This window comes from Sinocyclocheilus grahami, unplaced genomic scaffold (genome assembly GCF_001515645.1).
Source record: "Sinocyclocheilus grahami isolate Dianchi unplaced genomic scaffold, SAMN03320097.WGS_v1.1 scaffold113.1, whole genome shotgun sequence".
In the NCBI taxonomy this organism is placed as follows: Eukaryota; Metazoa; Chordata; class Actinopteri; order Cypriniformes; family Cyprinidae; genus Sinocyclocheilus; species Sinocyclocheilus grahami.
Genome location: NW_015505292.1, coordinates 1,305,152 through 1,327,228, shown reverse-complemented (window position 1 = coordinate 1,327,228; position 22,077 = coordinate 1,305,152). Strand labels below are relative to the sequence as shown.

Below are 22,077 nucleotides of genomic sequence, written 5' to 3'. Positions count from 1 at the left end.
CTGTCTTTACATTTATTTTGAAAGCTGAAGTTCGCGATTATGGTAAGGGGTGTTACATTTCTGACGAGTGCTTGCGGTGTTCGGCCAATCACAATGCACTGGGTCAGCTGGCCAATCAGAGCAGACTGCGCTTGTCGGAAGGAGGGACTTTGTAGAAAACGAAGCGTTTGAGAGAGGCGGGGCATAGAGGACCTACAATAATGTACAGTATTTGAAAAAAAATGTGTTTTTTGAACATTAAAGCATGTCAACATATTCGGTTACACCATATACACAAAATAATGATCTTTAAATAAGCATCATATGACCCCTTTAAGATTGCAGGTTTATTCTGACAGGAATTGTGATTTAAAATCACAATAAAGTGCCCACATTTTTTCAGGAGAACCTGATTGAGAAGTTGTATCAGAAGAATGCAGCACTCCTCGCATACAAGAAAAAGCTACAAATCCAGTTAAAACAACAAGAAGAGTTAGGTGAAGGGCTGACAGCTTTGGACTTTGAGCAGCTCAAGTTTGGGAACATGAAATGTAGGAAGCGACTGGATGAGCAAAACCTCAAACATATGGAACTCAAACTGCTTGCAGGGAAGACCTTGCATGTCTTGAATTCTGAGAAGGTGAGATGCTCAACCAATTATAAAGGGGTCTGCAAGCCTGACAGCTTAAGATATCAAATATGTGTTGAGCTACACACCACAGTAATAGGACAGGTCTTGTTAAGGGTCATTACTATAGGAAACCCTTGGCCTTGAGCGGTCAACCGAAAACTGGGGGCACTGCAAGTGTCTAGAGAATTTTTTCAATATCTCCGTCTTGCTGGAGAAGCTTCAGACCTTGACACATGAGTCAGATGTGCTGAGCAGTGACATTGCTTTACGAATGAAGATACTGGTTAAGATTGAGGAGGAGACTAAGCAAGCAGAGGAGGTCAGGATAATGAAATTACTTGTATGCACTTCAATAACCAACATGATGGCAGTAAATAACTAAATATTTACAATTTTAAAATTCTGGTAGTCTGTCAACCATTAAATAATACACAGACTAAAAGATATTTGTACTAGTTGGAGTGGTACTCCACTGCCCAAAAACCATAATATGGATTTTTTTTCCTGACAGGAACGAAACAAAGCAGAGGCTCTGAACAGGAAGTTGAGGGGCCAGTTGGCCGATTTTCATGTACCACATGTCCTACATCAAAGTTAAGGAGTCTCATGGCCAGCTGCAGAAGAGTGTTAAAGAATGGGAATGCAAGGTGGAGATTGCAGAGGTGAGGATTCACCTAAGGTTCGCTGCTGGAGCCAGACCAGTTCCTGCACGACATGCAGCCATAGATGCTGGATTGTATGTGTTCTGAAACAACAAGAACTACTATGTCCTAATTAACCTCAATGCCCAAGATGATGTCAAAGATACCCATACATTTAGCATCTTTTGCTAAATTTCATTGAAGCACAAATGCATCAATATAAACAATAAAAATGACACAATGCATTATTAATGAAAATGTTTATTAGTTAGTGCTGTGTATATTAAATGCTACATACAGATATGTCAGCATGAATGTCACATCAACCGCCACATGAAGTTTTCTTACTAGCTCATACACAATCTACAATTTGAAAAAAAGCTAAGGAGAACTATGTGCACTCGAAAGCGCACATACCTGGAACAGATTACAGGGATTAACACAGCAGGCATGCACGGGGTAGAGAGGTCTCAAAACCATAGAGGAAGGCCATCAATCTTAACGTTCCCCTGTGGTCCTGACACGTCTGCCAAGAATATAGATATTTATATAGAGATTTTAAACAATATTAATAAAAAATAATAATATACAAAACGTGAAAACAAACACAACAGTTTTCAAATCTGATTGCTCGCCGATTCTTAATGCCTACAGTTTTAAAAAAGCCCCTTGGTATTTAAAACAGTGGTAAATAGATTCAATAAATGGGAAACAAATTGGAGGCAAAGGGCTATGCAGAGAAACTAGACGCCCCTGCGTAAGGCCAAAGTGTCGCTATCACCTCGCTGTACAGTACTAGGCTAAACCTTACTGCAAGAGAGAGAGACGCTCCTCAGGGGCCAATGGTCAACATATAATACTGCATAAGCAACAGAGCTGAGAATGTCATTTTGCCCCAGGTAAGATGATGCAAAATTGTGATGTGGATGGGAGGGAAACTAAGCAGGCAAATGAAGACTTGGGACAGCTTGTTCTATTCAAAAACAGCTTTGAAGACCAATAAAAAAAAAAAAGTGGTAGTTTTTATTAGTTTTTATTTAATATTAAAAAAGGAGAGTACATGATTCAAAAACCAAATATTACTCTTGTATGAGTACAACTTACTCTCTAAATTAAATATGTATATACTACAATTGTAGTAAGTGTCAGTTTAAAAAACTATTTCTCAAAAAAACGTACTGTTATCGTTTGATGAGTATGCAACACAGACATTCACTAACAACATCAGAGTGACGCGCGTTTAAGTCGAGGCATTAGAGGCCCAAAACAAACACTTTCCTTCCTGGATTCTGGGGGAATCCAAAAATCCATTTTGAAAGTCTTTGATCTTACGTTTTTTATAAAAGAATAACAAAGCTCCCCGGACTGGCTGAAGCCCTTTCCACAGGAGGCGCATTTGAAAAGGTTGTCCATGCCGTGAACGTGCTGGTGGTACAACAAGTGGGACGGCTGCAGGAAGCCCTTGTCGCACAGGTTGCATTTGAAGGGGCGGTCGGCGGAGGGCTTGTGCGTGCGTCGGTGGCGCACCAGGGCATACTGTTGTTTAAAGCTCATCTGGCAGTCTTCACAATGGAATGGGCGTTCCTCAGAGTGAGTGCGTTCGTGCTGTCTCAGGTCGGACGGACGCTTGAAGCCCTTCCCGCACGTGGCACAGCGAAATGGCCGAGCACCTTGCGGCTGACACTGGTGGTGGAGGAGCTCGGAAGACTCTTTGAAGTGCAACTCACAAAGGTTGCACTTGAACAGGTGCTCACCCGAGTGGGCGTACATGTGACGGACTAGGTGGGATCGGTGCTTGAAGCTCTTCTCGCACACCGCACACTTGAACGGCCGTTCTGAGCTGTGGGTACGCTGGTGGTGGGCTAGATGAGAGGACTGGCTAAAGCTTTTGTCACATGTTTCACATTTAAAAGGCTTCTCGCCCGTGTGGACGCGTTCATGACGGGTGAGCTCAGATAAGTGACGGAAACCCTTGGAGCACACGGAACACTTGTAGGGCCTGTCAGGTTGCGAAGGCTCAAACGTAGGCTGGCCTGACGTCCCGACAGCAGCGCTGCCACTGGACGATGCTTCGTCGTTAGATGGTTGCCCTGGAGTGCCCGCTGATGAAGTTGGCGTGGCATTTCCAGAACCCGGCCGATATGTTTTTTCACATATGGAGCACTTCATGGGGTTGCCACTGTTATGGGCATTGTGATGCTGCGCTAGAGAAGTTAACAGGGAGAAGCCCATCTTGCACACTCCGCACACAAAGGGTTTCTGCTCCACCTGCACGCACTGATGCTCCAACAGGTCAGTGGCTTGGTGGAAGATTTTCAGACACTGCGTGCACTGAAACGAACGGTCTTGGCTCACCATGCACTGGTGCTCATGGGGATTAGCCAGATGGGAGATGTCATGGCCACATGCACCACACTTGTGTCCTTCCTCGCTCCCTACATGCAAGGAGGGCTGCTGCGCTTGTGCCGGATGCTGCTGCTGGTTGAGCTGCTGACTGTGATGTTGCTGTTGTTGCTGGGATTGTTGCTGCTGCTGCTGTTGTTGTTGTTGCAATGCCGTGTCTGGCTGGAGGACAATGCCGTAGACAGTGCAGCCCAGTGTGTCCGCCCCTGGTGGGATGGTGTGCACCACTGGAGGCGGGGCAACAGCATGCTGCTGCCACGCCTCCGTCATCCGGGATCGGGTGTACGGATTCAGCTTTGAGCCGTAGTTGAACCTCTTTCCAGACGAATTTAGGGGGAAGGAAATGTTGGACTGCCCACGATGGGAAAGGTGGGGAGGCAGAGAGGAACTTATTTTGACAGCTCGTGAGAATGACAAATGAAGAAAAAAATTATATGTAATAATGTTTTCAGGAACACTTTGTGGCTTGATATAAACAGCGAACTGACATGGATGTGAGCATCAGCCAAAAGTGCAAAGGAGCTTAACCTTCTTCATCACCTTGGTACAGCCCTATAAGAGAAAAAAAAGAGAACTGAATGAAAAACGTGCAATAGAACACTCCACACATCTAGGCCTGTCACGATAACAACTTTTTGTTGTGCGATATATTGCCCCAGAAATAATTGCGATAAGCGATATTATTGTAATTTTAAAGACCATTTTATGTCACAGAATATATAATCATAATGTAACAGCATAATAATGCAAGACGGCCTACACACTTCCAAACTTTTAATTTTTAAGAATATTTAGATCATGGAAATTAAGTATAACATTTTAGATACCTTAAAAAAACTGAATAAATTATAAATAAACCTTTTCTAACAAAAAGTGCAAAGTAACAAGTAGAAAAAAAGAAAACTGCACAAATAACTTTTATGGAGATTTTTCCATCTGCAGATTTTTTCCTGACCTTCTTTTCTCTGTAAATGAAGGGTGCACACTATTGCTGAGAAACACAATCACTACTAGCAGTCAGATATCCGTATGCACAAAGGCACAAATCCCTAAACAAGACCATATCTGCAGATAAAACCTTTTGTAGAAGCATCTTTTCATTATGTACGAGAAGCTGCAAAAGACACAGGCGCAAGTGGAATGTACAAAACATGGTGACATAAATTTTTAAGTAAATATAATGGGCGATATATTGCGTCACCAAAAATTATTGAGGTCATGTACATATATTGCGCGATAAGTCGATATATTGATTATTGTGACAGGCCTACACACATCTTCAGGGGCATTCACACTGCAGAGATCCACAACAAGGATGGCTTGTGAAACAGTTTTGAGCCAGTTGATGGAACCATCACTTGCCACATCATACATTTGTTGATCTTGTACATGTCATTTTATGCCTTGCAAATTTAAACTTAATATTAAGATGAGTATTGTCATTGCATATTTTGCTGATTTACATGTTACTAAGGTAACATTATCTAACTGGCTGACAAAGGGAGTCTTTACACTGCCAAGTTTAGGCTGCTCTATACCCATTTAAAATACAGTGTAAAGATGCAATGGTGCATAAAAGCCAGGCTAAATTATGCCTGCTCTGACCCACCTTATTCTCTAGTATCAAGCTGTACAGTTGCAATTGCTGTTAATGCCACCTCTGAGTAGCATTTAATTAGTCTAAGACAATTAACTGCCACTTTAGAAGCACTTATGTTATGTGACAACTTTGAAGTGTAAATTTGAGGTTTTGTTGAAACCGCTATAAAAAATAGATCTTGGAAACATCAATAAGACAAGCTTAAAAATTACAAATAGATCCTTTTTTGAAGTTGATTCCATGAAAAATGTAAATCTTCTGGCATATAGAAAACATGGCTGAAATTTAAAATGCGTGTGGCCAGTAAAGTAATAAAAAACATCTGAACTACTGGTCCGAATGGGACAGAATAAAATATCTGTATTGTTCAACAATAAGACCCCTGACCCTGACAGCGGCTTGCATCATTAAAATTGACCAGAAGACAAAGAAAGCTGGCTATTTAAGGCAACATGAGTTTTAAAAGATTGCTGGTGATCCTACTACATCAGCAAAGCGACTTGACGACCTTGGCAGTTTAACCACTGTTAATGTGAAAGGCCTTAATCTTTACTGCAACAGCTGGCTTTGAGTCTTGGCTCGATGATCTTTAAGGCGATCTACATCATCAAATGGTTACCTGAATGTACATTTCAAATCATATCATACTAACTTAGAATTTTAAGTGCGCACTTATATTCTACCTGAGCAGAGCACCTAATAAACGAACAATAAGTAAGCACAGTATCATATGCACCAAATGAAATCTGATCACAGACCACACAAAATGCATATGATACCCAAAATACTGTCCAGGTAGGAAGCTCACTGTTATAAGACACAGTCCTTTTGTCTCCAATCACCACATTAATAGACGGTGTACAAAAGGGCATGCATGGTTGAGACGATGCAATAACACAACGATATTGAATGACGCTAGATCGCCGCGTATTTGTTTACACACATATTCGCGTTTTTTTTAAGATGAGTATTGTCATTGCATATTTTGCTGATTTACATGTTACTAAGGTAACATTATCTAACTGGCTGACAAAGGGAGTCTTTACACTGCCAAGTTTAGGCTGCTCTATACCCATTTAAAATACAGTGTAAAGATGCAATGGTGCATAAAAGCCAGGCTAAATTATGCCTGCTCTGACCCACCTTATTCTCTAGTATCAAGCTGTACAGTTGCAATTGCTGTTAATGCCACCTCTGAGTAGCATTTAATTAGTCTAAGACAATTAACTGCCACTTTAGAAGCACTTATGTTATGTGACAACTTTGAAGTGTAAATTTGAGGTTTTGTTGAAACCGCTATAAAAAATAGATCTTGGAAACATCAATAAGACAAGCTTAAAAATTACAAATAGATCCTTTTTTGAAGTTGATTCCATGAAAAATGTAAATCTTCTGGCATATAGAAAACATGGCTGAAATTTAAAATGCGTGTGGCCAGTAAAGTAATAAAAAACATCTGAACTACTGGTCCGAATGGGACAGAATAAAATATCTGTATTGTTCAACAATAAGACCCCTGACCCTGACAGCGGCTTGCATCATTAAAATTGACCAGAAGACAAAGAAAGCTGGCTATTTAAGGCAACATGAGTTTTAAAAGATGGCTGGTGATCCTACTACATCAGCAAAGCGACTTGACGACCTTGGCAGTTTAACCACTGTTAATGTGAAAGGCCTTAATCTTTACTGCAACAGCTGGCTTTGAGTCTTGGCTCGATGATCTTTAAGGCGATCTACATCATCAAATGGTTACCTGAATGTGCATTTCAAATCATATCACACTAACTTAGAATTTTAAGTGCGCACTTATATTCTACCTGAGCAGAGCACCTAATAAACGAACAATAAGTAAGCACAGTATCATATGCACCAAATGAAATCTGATCACAGACCACACAAAATGCATATGATACCCAAAATACTGTCCAGGTAGGAAGCTCACTGTTATAAGACACAGTCCTTTTGTCTCCAATCACCACATTAATAGACGGTGTACAAAAGGGCATGCATGGTTGAGACGATGCAATAACACAACGATATTGAATGACGCTAGATCGCCGCGTATTTGTTTACACACATATTCGCGTTTTTTTTTTATATACCGCGGTGCATAAAAGCCGGTGACAAAATTGTAGCTTTAGGTAAGGTAGCACTAATATCAATGTCCAACACAGAACCCTACAGTTTATAAAACCGGCGGGTTTTCAAGACACCTGGAAGAAAACGCATACACACAGCGTTGCAAAATGGCTAACGTTAACGAATAAAAAAAAAAGAAATTTCACTGTTTCGTTTGTGTCATAAATTATGATATGAAACTATCATACAATCAAGTGGCTCAAAACCGCTCGGACCGCTTTAGATTTGTGACTGAATCATTCTGACCGGTGCTGTGAACCGGTTCAACTGATTCACTGTAAAAGAGCCGACTCATAAGAATGATTCGTTCATGAATCCTCTGGTTTGTTGTCGCGGGGCGCTGTGAAGAAACAGCAATATTTATTTCTAATGGAAGCACGTTGCACGAGACAATAACGAGTGTCATAACTGAGAGGGTGTTTTTCAAGAAAAGTTTTTTAATTCTCTGATGCAGTTTTTAAAAAAATATATTTTTTCTGTTAGCATGATTGTCAATTACAGTAGTAGCAGTTCTGAAGAGGAAACAGAAAACACTTCAAAAGATGATTCCTCACCTTTAAGGAAAAGAAGAATGCTCGACACTGAAAACAGGTTTGGTGCGTTTGGTGGTTTCTTGATTTAGTTTTATTTTGATGTGCTTTTCCAGGGCTCTAAGTTCCTCTTTTTACCTCAATAGCACCAGTGAACCTTTGGATCATGGATCTGTTAAAAGGAAAGCTGGCAAATCAGCCCACTCTACACCTCGACTGCCTCTTCCTGATAGCGTGAAGGAGATGTTCAGAGAATCAGAAGAACAGTGGATCGATAAAAGTGAAGAGCATGGAGGGCGACTGCGGTCCTTCCAGCATGAGCGGGGGAACTGGGCTACATGCGTGTTCTGTCCTTGTAAGCATTTTCCTCAGTGTATTTAGGTCGATTCTGTAATTTTTCAATGAATGACCTTTAACCCTTTTTTTTTAGATGATCCTGAGGAGGCCTTTCTGGAGCTACTCAATGAAATGATGGTGGTTGCGGCCACTCACGGCATCCCCCTGTCCCTGTCTGAAGAATTTCACCTCAGTCTCTCAAAGACAGTGGTTCTGCGCCATCACTGGATCCAGCCATTTATTCAGTCCATTCAGACCGGTCTGACACAGTTCCAGAAGTCCGTGCTATCTAATCAAAACCTCATTAGGGTTTTTCACACTGTGTTTAACCCCAGGTTGTCGTCATTTTAAACACCGCTTATAACCCCGGGAAGAGGAGCGTTTCACACTAGTAACTTAGAAGCATTGGTTTTTACCTGCGGCTATCTGAAAAGTGAAGCAAGATAACCCAGGATTGCATTTATCCGGGGTTTAGAATGACCCAGGGTTAACTATTTTCAGTGTGAAAAGCCCTACTGTTTCATTATGCTGTATGCCAGTTGCTGGGTATCCAAGTCCGATTGTTTTCTCAGGTTTTTCTGCTTGGCTGATAAACTGAAGGTTTATTCTAATGCTGAAAAGTCTAGGTATGTCATTACTCTAAATCTTAATGACCCAACTAGGATGTGTATTTATGTCTTCCTTTCAAATAAAGGACATGCACTGTTTTAATGGCATCAAGTTGTTCATGCAGGACCTTCCTTGGTATGGAAATCTCCACTGGAAAAACTCAGTTGCTTGAGCTCATCAAAATAGTGGACGAAACCATGACAGAATTCAACCTTAGCACCTTTTATAAGGTAAAACCTGGCATTGATTTCATATTTGTGACTCAAATACAATCAAATTTAGATATCATCTAACACTCTTCCTTAATAGGATCCTTCTTTCCACATAAGCCTTGCTTGGTGTGTGGGTGATCATGTGGAAACACTGAAAAAAACATGTTTATCAGAATTGCAGGTAGGAACCCAAAAACAGATCTGCACCACAAACTAAACAAGGATGAGGATTGATTAAAGGCAAAGGTTGTGGAGTTGGGCTGTTTTTTTGTGTTGACATCTGAACTAATAACCTGCGTTTCTTTTCCGCAGAGTCTCGTTGACGCTCATGAAGACGGGCCATTTTACATACAGCTCAACTGCACGGAGCTTCGCTGCAAATCGGGAAATAAAGTCTTTCTTTTCCCCCTCCAGTGATCTTGAAACTTTGTTTAGAATGTGAATTTTCAGGTTTGCTAACATGTATTGCAGTCAACATTTGTGTTTTAATACGTTTCATATTTAAGCAGAATATAATAAAGATTTGTACTAACTACTAACTGATGCATAAAGGATCTCTTTGTTACGTTATACAGTTTTGGTAAAGGGCATTTTATTGTACATAATTGCAACATGGCGATTTTTCACTAACCCAGGGCATGTATGCAACAGGGCATCTGTTGTTTAGCGACAAACAGCCAGGCCCTGGGTTTGAATTCCACTGAAAAATGCATCATTCTGATGGCGCTGTAGCGTGGTGGCCTTTTTGTAGGCCTTTCCGCACACGTCGCACTTGTAGGGCTTGTCTGGATTTGTGGGTGTCGAGGAGGACTCACCACATTTGTGACGGAGCAGCTCCCCGGACTGGCTGAAGCCCTTTCCACAGGAGGCGCATTTGAAAAGGTTGTCCATGCCGTGAACGTGCTGGTGGTACAACAAGTGGGACGGCTGCAGGAAGCCCTTGTCGCACAGGTTGCATTTGAAGGGGCGGTCGGCGGAGGGCTTGTGCGTGCGTCGGTGGCGCACCAGGGCATACTGTTGTTTAAAGCTCATCTGGCAGTCTTCACAATGGAATGGGCGTTCCTCAGAGTGAGTGCGTTCGTGCTGTCTCAGGTCGGACGGACGCTTGAAGCCCTTCCCGCACGTGGCACAGCGAAATGGCCGAGCACCTTGCGGCTGACACTGGTGGTGGAGGAGCTCGGAAGACTCTTTGAAGTGCAACTCACAAAGGTTGCACTTGAACAGGTGCTCACCCGAGTGGGCGTACATGTGACGGACTAGGTGGGATCGGTGCTTGAAGCTCTTCTCGCACACCGCACACTTGAACGGCCGTTCTGAGCTGTGGGTACGCTGGTGGTGGGCTAGATGAGAGGACTGGCTAAAGCTTTTGTCACATGTTTCACATTTAAAAGGCTTCTCGCCCGTGTGGACGCGTTCATGACGGGTGAGCTCAGATAAGTGACGGAAACCCTTGGAGCACACGGAACACTTGTAGGGCCTGTCAGGTTGCGAAGGCTCAAACGTAGGCTGGCCTGACGTCCCGACAGCAGCGCTGCCACTGGACGATGCTTCGTCGTTAGATGGTTGCCCTGGAGTGCCCGCTGATGAAGTTGGCGTGGCATTTCCAGAACCCGGCCGATATGTTTTTTCACATATGGAGCACTTCATGGGGTTGCCACTGTTATGGGCATTGTGATGCTGCGCTAGAGAAGTTAACAGGGAGAAGCCCATCTTGCACACTCCGCACACAAAGGGTTTCTGCTCCACCTGCACGCACTGATGCTCCAACAGGTCAGTGGCTTGGTGGAAGATTTTCAGACACTGCGTGCACTGAAACGAACGGTCTTGGCTCACCATGCACTGGTGCTCATGGGGATTAGCCAGATGGGAGATGTCATGGCCACATGCACCACACTTGTGTCCTTCCTCGCTCCCTACATGCAAGGAGGGCTGCTGCGCTTGTGCCGGATGCTGCTGCTGGTTGAGCTGCTGACTGTGATGTTGCTGTTGTTGCTGGGATTGTTGCTGCTGCTGCTGTTGTTGTTGTTGCAATGCCGTGTCTGGCTGGAGGACAATGCCGTAGACAGTGCAGCCCAGTGTGTCCGCCCCTGGTGGGATGGTGTGCACCACTGGAGGCGGGGCAACAGCATGCTGCTGCCACGCCTCCGTCATCCGGGATCGGGTGTACGGATTCAGCTTTGAGCCGTAGTTGAACCTCTTTCCAGACGAATTTAGGGGGAAGGAAATGTTGGACTGCCCACGATGGGAAAGGTGGGGAGGCAGAGAGGAACTTATTTTGACAGCTCGTGAGAATGACAAATGAAGAAAAAAATTATATGTAATAATGTTTTCAGGAACACTTTGTGGCTTGATATAAACAGCGAACTGACATGGATGTGAGCATCAGCCAAAAGTGCAAAGGAGCTTAACCTTCTTCATCACCTTGGTACAGCCCTATAAGAGAAAAAAAAGAGAACTGAATGAAAAACGTGCAATAGAACACTCCACACATCTAGGCCTGTCACGATAACAACTTTTTGTTGTGCGATATATTGCCCCAGAAATAATTGCGATAAGCGATATTATTGTAATTTTAAAGACCATTTTATGTCACAGAATATATAATCATAATGTAACAGCATAATAATGCAAGACGGCCTACACACTTCCAAACTTTTAATTTTTAAGAATATTTAGATCATGGAAATTAAGTATAACATTTTAGATACCTTAAAAAAACTGAATAAATTATAAATAAACCTTTTCTAACAAAAAGTGCAAAGTAACAAGTAGAAAAAAAGAAAACTGCACAAATAACTTTTATGGAGATTTTTCCATCTGCAGATTTTTTCCTGACCTTCTTTTCTCTGTAAATGAAGGGTGCACACTATTGCTGAGAAACACAATCACTACTAGCAGTCAGATATCCGTATGCACAAAGGCACAAATCCCTAAACAAGACCATATCTGCAGATAAAACCTTTTGTAGAAGCATCTTTTCATTATGTACGAGAAGCTGCAAAAGACACAGGCGCAAGTGGAATGTACAAAACATGGTGACATAAATTTTTAAGTAAATATAATGGGCGATATATTGCGTCACCAAAAATTATTGAGGTCATGTACATATATTGCGCGATAAGTCGATATATTGATTATTGTGACAGGCCTACACACATCTTCAGGGGCATTCACACTGCAGAGATCCACAACAAGGATGGCTTGTGAAACAGTTTTGAGCCAGTTGATGGAACCATCACTTGCCACATCATACATTTGTTGATCTTGTACATGTCATTTTATGCCTTGCAAATTTAAACTTAATATTAAGATGAGTATTGTCATTGCATATTTTGCTGATTTACATGTTACTAAGGTAACATTATCTAACTGGCTGACAAAGGGAGTCTTTACACTGCCAAGTTTAGGCTGCTCTATACCCATTTAAAATACAGTGTAAAGATGCAATGGTGCATAAAAGCCAGGCTAAATTATGCCTGCTCTGACCCACCTTATTCTCTAGTATCAAGCTGTACAGTTGCAATTGCTGTTAATGCCACCTCTGAGTAGCATTTAATTAGTCTAAGACAATTAACTGCCACTTTAGAAGCACTTATGTTATGTGACAACTTTGAAGTGTAAATTTGAGGTTTTGTTGAAACCGCTATAAAAAATAGATCTTGGAAACATCAATAAGACAAGCTTAAAAATTACAAATAGATCCTTTTTTGAAGTTGATTCCATGAAAAATGTAAATCTTCTGGCATATAGAAAACATGGCTGAAATTTAAAATGCGTGTGGCCAGTAAAGTAATAAAAAACATCTGAACTACTGGTCCGAATGGGACAGAATAAAATATCTGTATTGTTCAACAATAAGACCCCTGACCCTGACAGCGGCTTGCATCATTAAAATTGACCAGAAGACAAAGAAAGCTGGCTATTTAAGGCAACATGAGTTTTAAAAGATTGCTGGTGATCCTACTACATCAGCAAAGCGACTTGACGACCTTGGCAGTTTAACCACTGTTAATGTGAAAGGCCTTAATCTTTACTGCAACAGCTGGCTTTGAGTCTTGGCTCGATGATCTTTAAGGCGATCTACATCATCAAATGGTTACCTGAATGTACATTTCAAATCATATCATACTAACTTAGAATTTTAAGTGCGCACTTATATTCTACCTGAGCAGAGCACCTAATAAACGAACAATAAGTAAGCACAGTATCATATGCACCAAATGAAATCTGATCACAGACCACACAAAATGCATATGATACCCAAAATACTGTCCAGGTAGGAAGCTCACTGTTATAAGACACAGTCCTTTTGTCTCCAATCACCACATTAATAGACGGTGTACAAAAGGGCATGCATGGTTGAGACGATGCAATAACACAACGATATTGAATGACGCTAGATCGCCGCGTATTTGTTTACACACATATTCGCGTTTTTTTTTTATATACCGCGGTGCATAAAAGCCGGTGACAAAATTGTAGCTTTAGGTAAGGTAGCACTAATATCAATGTCCAACACAGAACCCTACAGTTTATAAAACCGGCGGGTTTTCAAGACACCTGGAAGAAAACGCATACACACAGCGTTGCAAAATGGCTAACGTTAACGAATATTTGCAAGCTGGCTAACAGGCTAACAGGCTAACAGTATCTTTGCAACACGGACATCCTGCTACGTTTTGTTCACATATGTATATTACCTTTTTCATAAGCGGGTTCCACGCATGTTCACTCTCGGAAATATAGGTTTAAACAAAAAACATCTTATGGTGTTTCTGAAGGCCGTAAATCCTCCCACCGACCCGCGGTCTCGGCTAGGCCGCACCCCCTGGCCAGTGTCTACAAAAACACTTGAAAACCCTGCCAACTCCCCGGATCTCTCTTGGGTTGCTCCGCAAACCCCGATAGCAGCCTTTTCTGCGTTTGCAGCGCATTTAGGGGAGCCGACTGGCGAGGAGAGCCCGAAACATAGAGTGTTTTATTTCGGGCTTGGATCAGTGACCACCGAAACCCCCGGCAGCCGCACGGGAACCTGAATAACACATAATTGGCATCCTCACAAAACATACCGGAACTTCATTAATTTGATTCAAAACCGGCATTTAGATTTACATATTCATATAAAAAACGTCATTGTTACGCATTATACGTGTATATCGCTGTTTCAGGGTATAGGGGCAAATTGATATTTTATTATAACACTTTTTGAGGAATTATTGTAGCATACGACATGATAATTGTTCATATGAAGCTTCAAAAAGGAAAATCAACGTCAACATTTTGTTCGTGTGAACATTGTATGTTAGTGTTTATGCTAGGATGCAAGATTAAGTTTGTGTATATTGGCTCCATGTCATATTGACCGGCTGTAATGTTTTATAAGGGCAGTATGCAAAACAGCCGGAACGATTGGAATCGATCTTTGCTGTAGTGGGACGCTGTGATGAAGCACCGTTTGTTTTCTAGTGATGGGAGGTCCGAATCATTTACAGAATCGGTTCTTTCGAATGGTTCGTTTCAAAGAACCGGTTCAAAACGTACCTACGCACTCATATCCTTGCTTTGAATAAAGCCATGATTAGGAATATGATCCTAAATAAAACGGATGTCTCGGCTAAAAAAAAAAGAAATTTCACTGTTTCGTTTGTGTCATAAATTATGATATGAAACTATCATACAATCAAGTGGCTCAAAACCGCTCGGACCGCTTTAGATTTGTGACTGAATCATTCTGACCGGTGCTGTGAACCGGTTCAACTGATTCACTGTAAAAGAGCCGACTCATAAGAATGATTCGTTCATGAATCCTCTGGTTTGTTGTCGCGGGGCGCTGTGAAGAAACAGCAATATTTATTTCTAATGGAAGCACGTTGCACGAGACAATAACGAGTGTCATAACTGAGAGGGTGTTTTTCAAGAAAAGTTTTTTAATTCTCTGATGCAGTTTTTAAAAAAATATATTTTTTCTGTTAGCATGATTGTCAATTACAGTAGTAGCAGTTCTGAAGAGGAAACAGAAAACACTTCAAAAGATGATTCCTCACCTTTAAGGAAAAGAAGAATGCTCGACACTGAAAACAGGTTTGGTGCGTTTGGTGGTTTCTTGATTTAGTTTTATTTTGATGTGCTTTTCCAGGGCTCTAAGTTCCTCTTTTTACCTCAATAGCACCAGTGAACCTTTGGATCATGGATCTGTTAAAAGGAAAGCTGGCAAATCAGCCCACTCTACACCTCGACTGCCTCTTCCTGATAGCGTGAAGGAGATGTTCAGAGAATCAGAAGAACAGTGGATCGATAAAAGTGAAGAGCATGGAGGGCGACTGCGGTCCTTCCAGCATGAGCGGGGGAACTGGGCTACATGCGTGTTCTGTCCTTGTAAGCATTTTCCTCAGTGTATTTAGGTCGATTCTGTAATTTTTCAATGAATGACCTTTAACCCTTTTTTTTTAGATGATCCTGAGGAGGCCTTTCTGGAGCTACTCAATGAAATGATGGTGGTTGCGGCCACTCACGGCATCCCCCTGTCCCTGTCTGAAGAATTTCACCTCAGTCTCTCAAAGACAGTGGTTCTGCGCCATCACTGGATCCAGCCATTTATTCAGTCCATTCAGACCGGTCTGACACAGTTCCAGAAGTCCGTGCTATCTAATCAAAACCTCATTAGGGTTTTTCACACTGTGTTTAACCCCAGGTTGTCGTCATTTTAAACACCGCTTATAACCCCGGGAAGAGGAGCGTTTCACACTAGTAACTTAGAAGCATTGGTTTTTACCTGCGGCTATCTGAAAAGTGAAGCAAGATAACCCAGGATTGCATTTATCCGGGGTTTAGAATGACCCAGGGTTAACTATTTTCAGTGTGAAAAGCCCTACTGTTTCATTATGCTGTATGCCAGTTGCTGGGTATCCAAGTCCGATTGTTTTCTCAGGTTTTTCTGCTTGGCTGATAAACTGAAGGTTTATTCTAATGCTGAAAAGTCTAGGTATGTCATTACTCTAAATCTTAATGACCCAACTAGGATGTGTATTTATGTCTTCCTTTCAAATAAAGGACATGCACTGTTTTAATGGCATCAAGTTGTTCATGCAGGACCTTCCTTGGTATGGAAATCTCCACTGGAAAAACTCAGTTGCTTGAGCTCATCAAAATAGTGGACGAAACCATGACAGAATTCAACCTTAGCACCTTTTATAAGGTAAAACCTGGCATTGATTTCATATTTGTGACTCAAATACAATCAAATTTAGATATCATCTAACACTCTTCCTTAATAGGATCCTTCTTTCCACATAAGCCTTGCTTGGTGTGTGGGTGATCATGTGGAAACACTGAAAAAAACATGTTTATCAGAATTGCAGGTAGGAACCCAAAAACAGATCTGCACCACAAACTAAACAAGGATGAGGATTGATTAAAGGCAAAGGTTGTGGAGTTGGGCTGTTTTTTTGTGTTGACATCTGAACTAATAACCTGCGTTTCTTTTCCGCAGAGTCTCGTTGACGCTCATGAAGACGGGCCATTTTACATACAGCTCAACTGCACGGAGCTTCGCTGCAAATCGGGAAATAAAGTCTTTCTTTTCCCCCTCCAGTGATCTTGAAACTTTGTTTAGAATGTGAATTTTCAGGTTTGCTAACATGTATTGCAGTCAACATTTGTGTTTTAATACGTTTCATATTTAAGCAGAATATAATAAAGATTTGTACTAACTACTAACTGATGCATAAAGGATCTCTTTGTTACGTTATACAGTTTTGGTAAAGGGCATTTTATTGTACATAATTGCAACATGGCGATTTTTCACTAACCCAGGGCATGTATGCAACAGGGCATCTGTTGTTTAGCGACAAACAGCCAGGCCCTGGGTTTGAATTCCACTGAAAAATGCATCGCATTTTTACTATCAAGCCTGTTTACGAGCAACACACCACATCCTGAAACTGAAAGACTTTGTTTCACTTTCCACAGTTGTACCTTAAATACAGTCTTTGTTTTAATGACGGAACATAATCTTACAACCCCAGTTTTAAAGGCAACAAATAACTTGCTTCACAAATCAGAGTTCATTTTATTCAAAAGGTCAGTTCATGTAAAAAACAAAAGCACAAATAACTGAGCAGAGTTTGTACAAGTGTAACCTCGGTTAACCCATCCTGGGTCCTGGCACAATTGCAGTCACACAGGTTAAGCCGATATAAATAAGTCGTGTTGCACATTCTACATTCGAGACCACTTGATAAATATACATAAATCAATACTGGTCATGGACAGCCTGATAAATAGCCACTTGCTTGTTCGATAGGATCAACAGAAATACTGCAATGTCAGAACAATTTGGATAGAAAATGCATAAAAAAGCACTAGACAAAATCAGTAGATTTCAAGAAGTAGGAGGTTAGAGGTTAAAAACTGACAATATTTAAAAAATGTAATTGACAGATTAACGGCAGGCAATTGCTATTTCAGATTAAACAACTGTAATTTGTGCATTAAAATCTATATAATATTAAAATGTTAGATTTGAATTGAGGAGTAAAGAAAAAACAATTTCTATAAATGCTGATTGTGCCCAACAAAAGCCGACTATTTCACGCTGATCTCCTGATAAACCTGAAAGCGAATTACGATAACGACAAATCCCACCAAAAAAGCAGAACCGAGTCCTGTCCCTTTGGCAAACCAGAATCTTCAGTTCAAAGTTAAACGGGAAGTGTGATGCCATCATGGTGGAAACAGCACCTTTTTGATGTGCTCAACTGTGGTTGCGTTCAACAGCATAGCGAGATGTTCATTCCCAGGCAGCTCGATCATGTGGACAGGCTGCTTCTGCTGGCCCACCCAGCGTTTGCACAGTCTCGCACTCAACAGGTTGACTGTTCCATCTCCATCCCCGTTGATGACGGTGGGATATGCATCTGAGAAGTTTGTGTAATTATAGCCCTGAGGTGTGGGGATGCCGCTGCCATAAAGGCAATAGACAGGAACGCCCGGAGGCTGAAGTGCATTGACCAGTGTTTCTGTGTCCTGCCTCATGGCCCAGCCGTCCTCATAGTCGATATCTTTGAAGAAGCGCTGATAGTCTTGGACAGTGTAGCTGGTGTTGGAGGTTGAAACCAGGACCATGTCTTTGGGCCAGGTGTGGGCATAGGGGAAGAGCCAGGCGGTGGAGACGGCCGTACGCTGCTGGGTGCGGATATTTAGAGGACTGATCAAAGGAACGTGGTCGTTGTCACCTGTGATGGAACCGAAACCATCAAATGGTCAAACCAGTGATTGTAAATGGGTTTTAATACACAAGTGCCATGTTTTTAGGGGTTGTTTTTCCATGTAAATATGTGCTAGACAGACATGTTTGCATGTTACACTCACATGTTTTTGGAAACGCAAAAACACATTGTGTTGTATTTATGTATTTGTATTGTAATTATGGTTTATTTCATATGGTTTTGGAAAAACTTTTATAGCATTTTCTAGGTTTTTTTAACATTCTAAAAATAAACTAAACATAATGTTTAATATGCACTGTAAAAAAAAATTAGTTTTACAATTTAATTACAAGATTACTGAAGTATGTTTTACAAGACAATACCATTTCAGATTTTCTACTTCAAATTTTCAAGTTTAATTTTATGTGCTGTTTCTTTGTACGTGTATACATTTAAAAAAACATTTTTTTTTTTACAAATATCATTAATTATATCTGCGCTATAAAAATAAATGACTTGATTCAATTATTACATTGAGTTGACAAACCACATGACAAAAAAGCTTTAAAAATATGAATAGAAATATTATAAAAGAGTTTTGTTAAAGAAATATTTATTAAGTAACATTATTAATAAAATCATATTTAATTGCATAATTATTAAATAATATTTCCTCAGAAATAATAATACAAGACTGACAAAATACTAGTTTTTTTTTTTATGTACATTTTCATTCATTATAAAATGAGGACAGTTGTTTCACTGTGACAGTTTTGACTTTCTGCCCTCAAAAAATATCTAAATTAATTTGAACTGCTTCACCGTGACAGTTTTGACTTTCTGCCCTCAAAAATATCAGTTAAATTAATTGAATTATAATTCAGAAAATAAAGGTGTATTCAAGCCACTGTATATGTGAATGAACTTTTTAATTCATTTTGTATAAATTAATAGAACAAAAACGAGAGCCACATCATTTACCTACAAATCCATTTCTACAAAATCTCCTTCCACAACAAATTTGGCCCATACCTGTTGCCATAACTTTCAGAGTTTTGGCCACTCCAGCCCATGGAGGCCCTAGAGACACAAATGCCTTGATGTACCGGTCCTTCCAAGCTTGTGGCTGGCGATTAAGGAAATAGAGCATGTACATATTCCCCATACTGTGTGCAATGAGAACCACAGGACCTCCAGCTTTATTAGCCATCTCCTCAATCATCTGCTGCAGACGCAAGAAGTACTCCTTATTCTCATCAACAGATAACAGATCAGGAGAAAAACATAAGAAGTTAGACATCAAGAAAAGAGTCCACATTAATAAACAAGAGAACTTTGTTTGTGTGCACAAACAGATCATGAAGATACTCACTTGGGGCTTTACGCCAGTCATAGGGGGCACCTCGAACATCATCGTCTCTGGTATAACCCCAGTTAACCAGTTCTTGTACTATAGTGAAGAAGTACCTGCCTGAAACAGACAAAGCTCTCGTCAAACAACTTTTACCAATCAACACATTAACATAATAAGATAAACACCCAGTTTGCACTCACCCACACACCGTTTACTAGGATCCAGATATTCCAAACTATTGGTCTGTCCAAACCCTGGCACTCTGACATCCACTCCCGGAGGAGCTTCAGTGAGGTGGGTTGTACGATTGTACAGTAGCCTGCAAACAAAATATATGCGGATTATGTATTTGCATATTCAAAACAGGGTATAAAAAGTCATAAGGAGAAAAAGTCAGCTTCCAATCTCAAAAAGTGCACAGCATGTCTATATTTTTACATTTAATAGAGTGCATTAGTGCCGGCCAACTTTTTCAATGCCGTTGGAGCCAGAAGTAATTTGTCTATTCATTTTCTCATTGAGATTTCTTAAAAAAATATTTGTTAAAGATTTTTAAGCCATTGACCAAGCCAACCAGCTACTATGTGATTCACAACATTACAAACTTTTATTTCAAGCTAAAAAAAAAAGGATTTGAAAATTAAACAAAAAGACAAAGGTACAAGAGTGTGTACTTAATGGCTTAGTGAGAGAAAAACTACAATCCCATGAAGCATTGCGAATGAAAAATGTAATTTATCATTTCAAGTTGCTATTTATATATTTGAAAACAATATATTTAAAGTTACTGCACATTCTTTTGGCAAGATTTGTTAGCTGCAACTCTGATTGGTGGAATTTTCTGTTTAGCATCATGGGTAGTGTAGTTTTTTACTACAAATTCGGCTGTTAAATGCGATTTCTTTAAAAAATAAGTTAGCACACGCGAACAGATGGCTTCAATAAAAGTATATACCACTGATTAACAACCTTGGAACTATAGGTCTGTCCTTAAAGGTTTATATATTATAATTGACATTTCCTTATGGAAAAAAAAATTTAATGGCATTTTTTACTTCCAGAACCTGAATGTTAAGGTTGTTGCAGAAGAAGGATGCTTGTTTTAGAAAAATGGTATGGATTTAAATAGCCACATCACATGAACAACTTCCGATTTCCGATATGCCCTTTTGCCCTTTTCCTCATGTTATCAATCCAGCAGTCAATGACCACCAGCATCAGCAGCTCCAGGTTGAGCCATAATGTGAAGTAGTCCTTGGTCTTCTTGTAGCAGATGAAGTGCACTACACTAGGTTTGTCAAGTTTCGCTTCAAGCTGATTCCCAAGATCTCCTGGAACTATGGAGAGAAGTAATTAGGCCAGTTACTGAACCGTGTCTACACCGGTCGTTACCGTTGTCGTGCTGCAACAGCTTGAAGCTGTCTACAATGGACGCAACAAAGCCCTGCAGGGACTGGCGCTCTCTCTGGCATCTGCAGGTCGCAGCGCCACTTCCGGTGGCATCCCCAGCTGCCACTGGCAGCTGCCAGAGTTCGTGGCAGCTGCCACTAGTCGTTTCTGGCAGCTGCCAGAGTTCGAGGCAGCTGCCACGGTCTTTCTCACTGTTTCTACTGTTTGCTCGGTAAAACTACACTGTTCTCAGTGGCGTGCGGTGATGTTTTTTTTTAAATGACGATGCAAAGTTCCCACAATTGTATTATTATTATTATACATTTTTATGTATCAGCTGCCAGTTCTTGCCAGGACTCACGATCGTTTGTCGCCGTTTCTGCTGTAAACTACACTGTTTTGTTTGTAAATAAAAGATTTGATGATGCATATTATATACCAGCAAGCAGATACGATCAGAATGTGAACCCAATAAACTAAATTTCATAAGCATTTTCCCATAAAGAACATACACACACATAAGGAGTGCCAGATGTCATGTCAATTAATGTTAAATGTTATATATGCACAAACACAAACATGTCATGGAATGGCAGGAGAAAACAAGGATAAATCCAAGTGCAGTTTATTAAAGTATAAAATAAACAGAACAGAAACGTGGCAAAAGGTAATCCAAAACACAGGGAACAGATAACACGATGTAACCTTAACAACATCAAACACAAACATCAGAATCGAATAATACTGCAGCAAAGACAGACAGAGTGAGCATGGTATATGTAGTGATGGGATGATGAGTAAATGACTAACAGGAGATCATGATCATAACAGACACGACAGGCAAGGGACTATGGGAAATGGAGTTCAACACATGTAACACAGAAACGGGAGTGGCCCTCAAGTGGCCAGTCCAGGGCACCACAACCAGACACTGTGACAAAACATTTATTTATTTAATGTAACACTTTAGTTATTAACTAGTTGCTTGCATATTACTATATTAGCCGTTTATTAGTACTCATAAAGCACATACTAGTGCATTATTATG

At 40.7% G+C, this 22,077-nt stretch overlaps 5 protein-coding genes and 1 pseudogene across 8 annotated transcripts in view; 3 read left to right on the top strand and 3 right to left on the bottom strand.

The window, feature by feature from the left end:
- The window catches only part of LOC107589175 (coiled-coil domain-containing protein 113-like), a 4,790-nt pseudogene extending 2,957 nt beyond the window's left edge, over positions 1 to 1,833 (top strand).
- Positions 1,834 to 2,475: 642 nt separating this feature from the next.
- On the bottom strand, positions 2,476 to 4,202 carry LOC107589207 (zinc finger protein 319-like). Its single transcript, XM_016277570.1, has one exon. The coding sequence runs from the start codon at positions 3,922 to 3,924 to the stop codon at positions 2,476 to 2,478; it is 1,449 nt and encodes a 482-aa protein (XP_016133056.1). The 5' UTR covers positions 3,925 to 4,202.
- Positions 4,203 to 7,657: 3,455 nt separating this feature from the next.
- On the top strand, positions 7,658 to 9,584 carry LOC107589176 (U6 snRNA phosphodiesterase-like). Of its 2 annotated transcripts, none has more exons than XM_016277539.1 (7): positions 7,658 to 7,984; positions 8,070 to 8,278; positions 8,354 to 8,537; positions 8,832 to 8,885; positions 8,993 to 9,098; positions 9,178 to 9,261; positions 9,393 to 9,584. In XM_016277539.1, the coding sequence occupies exons 1-7, from the start codon at positions 7,842 to 7,844 to the stop codon at positions 9,495 to 9,497; spliced, it is 885 nt and encodes a 294-aa protein (XP_016133025.1). In that variant the 5' UTR covers positions 7,658 to 7,841; the 3' UTR covers positions 9,498 to 9,584. The 2 variants fall into 2 exon arrangements, with proteins under 2 accessions (XP_016133025.1, XP_016133024.1); XM_016277538.1 differs by having other exon boundaries at positions 7,659 to 7,984; positions 8,981 to 9,098.
- Positions 9,585 to 9,743: 159 nt separating this feature from the next.
- On the bottom strand, positions 9,744 to 14,128 carry LOC107589206 (zinc finger protein 319-like). The gene is made up of 2 exons (XM_016277569.1): positions 13,781 to 14,128; positions 9,744 to 11,513 (listed from the first exon to the last, which is right to left on the bottom strand). Exon 2 carries the CDS (start codon positions 11,229 to 11,231, stop codon positions 9,744 to 9,746), a length of 1,488 nt encoding a protein of 495 aa, XP_016133055.1. The 5' UTR covers positions 11,232 to 11,513; positions 13,781 to 14,128.
- Positions 14,129 to 14,833: 705 nt separating this feature from the next.
- LOC107589221 (U6 snRNA phosphodiesterase-like) lies at positions 14,834 to 16,761 on the top strand. 2 transcript variants are annotated; one of them, XM_016277586.1, is made up of 7 exons: positions 14,834 to 15,161; positions 15,247 to 15,455; positions 15,531 to 15,714; positions 16,009 to 16,062; positions 16,170 to 16,275; positions 16,355 to 16,438; positions 16,570 to 16,761. In XM_016277586.1, the coding sequence occupies exons 1-7, from the start codon at positions 15,019 to 15,021 to the stop codon at positions 16,672 to 16,674; spliced, it is 885 nt and encodes a 294-aa protein (XP_016133072.1). In that variant the 5' UTR covers positions 14,834 to 15,018; the 3' UTR covers positions 16,675 to 16,761. The 2 variants fall into 2 exon arrangements, with proteins under 2 accessions (XP_016133072.1, XP_016133071.1); XM_016277585.1 differs by having other exon boundaries at positions 14,837 to 15,161; positions 16,158 to 16,275.
- Positions 16,762 to 16,914: 153 nt separating this feature from the next.
- LOC107589172 (group XV phospholipase A2-like) overlaps positions 16,915 to 22,077 on the bottom strand; it is a 12,489-nt gene continuing 7,326 nt past the window's right edge. Inside the window, exons 2-6 of one of the 2 annotated variants that reach the window (XM_016277534.1) lie at positions 20,821 to 20,977; positions 19,841 to 19,959; positions 19,659 to 19,757; positions 19,319 to 19,543; positions 16,915 to 18,313 (exon numbers count right to left, since the gene is read on the bottom strand). In XM_016277534.1, the coding sequence (XP_016133020.1) occupies positions 17,802 to 18,313; positions 19,319 to 19,543; positions 19,659 to 19,757; positions 19,841 to 19,959; positions 20,821 to 20,977 (1,112 nt within the window). In that variant the 3' untranslated portion in view covers positions 16,915 to 17,801. Of the gene's footprint in view, positions 18,314 to 19,318; positions 19,544 to 19,658; positions 19,758 to 19,840; positions 19,960 to 20,820; positions 20,978 to 21,032; positions 21,245 to 22,077 lie in introns of those variants that run through there. The other variant, XM_016277536.1, reaches the window with a different exon arrangement.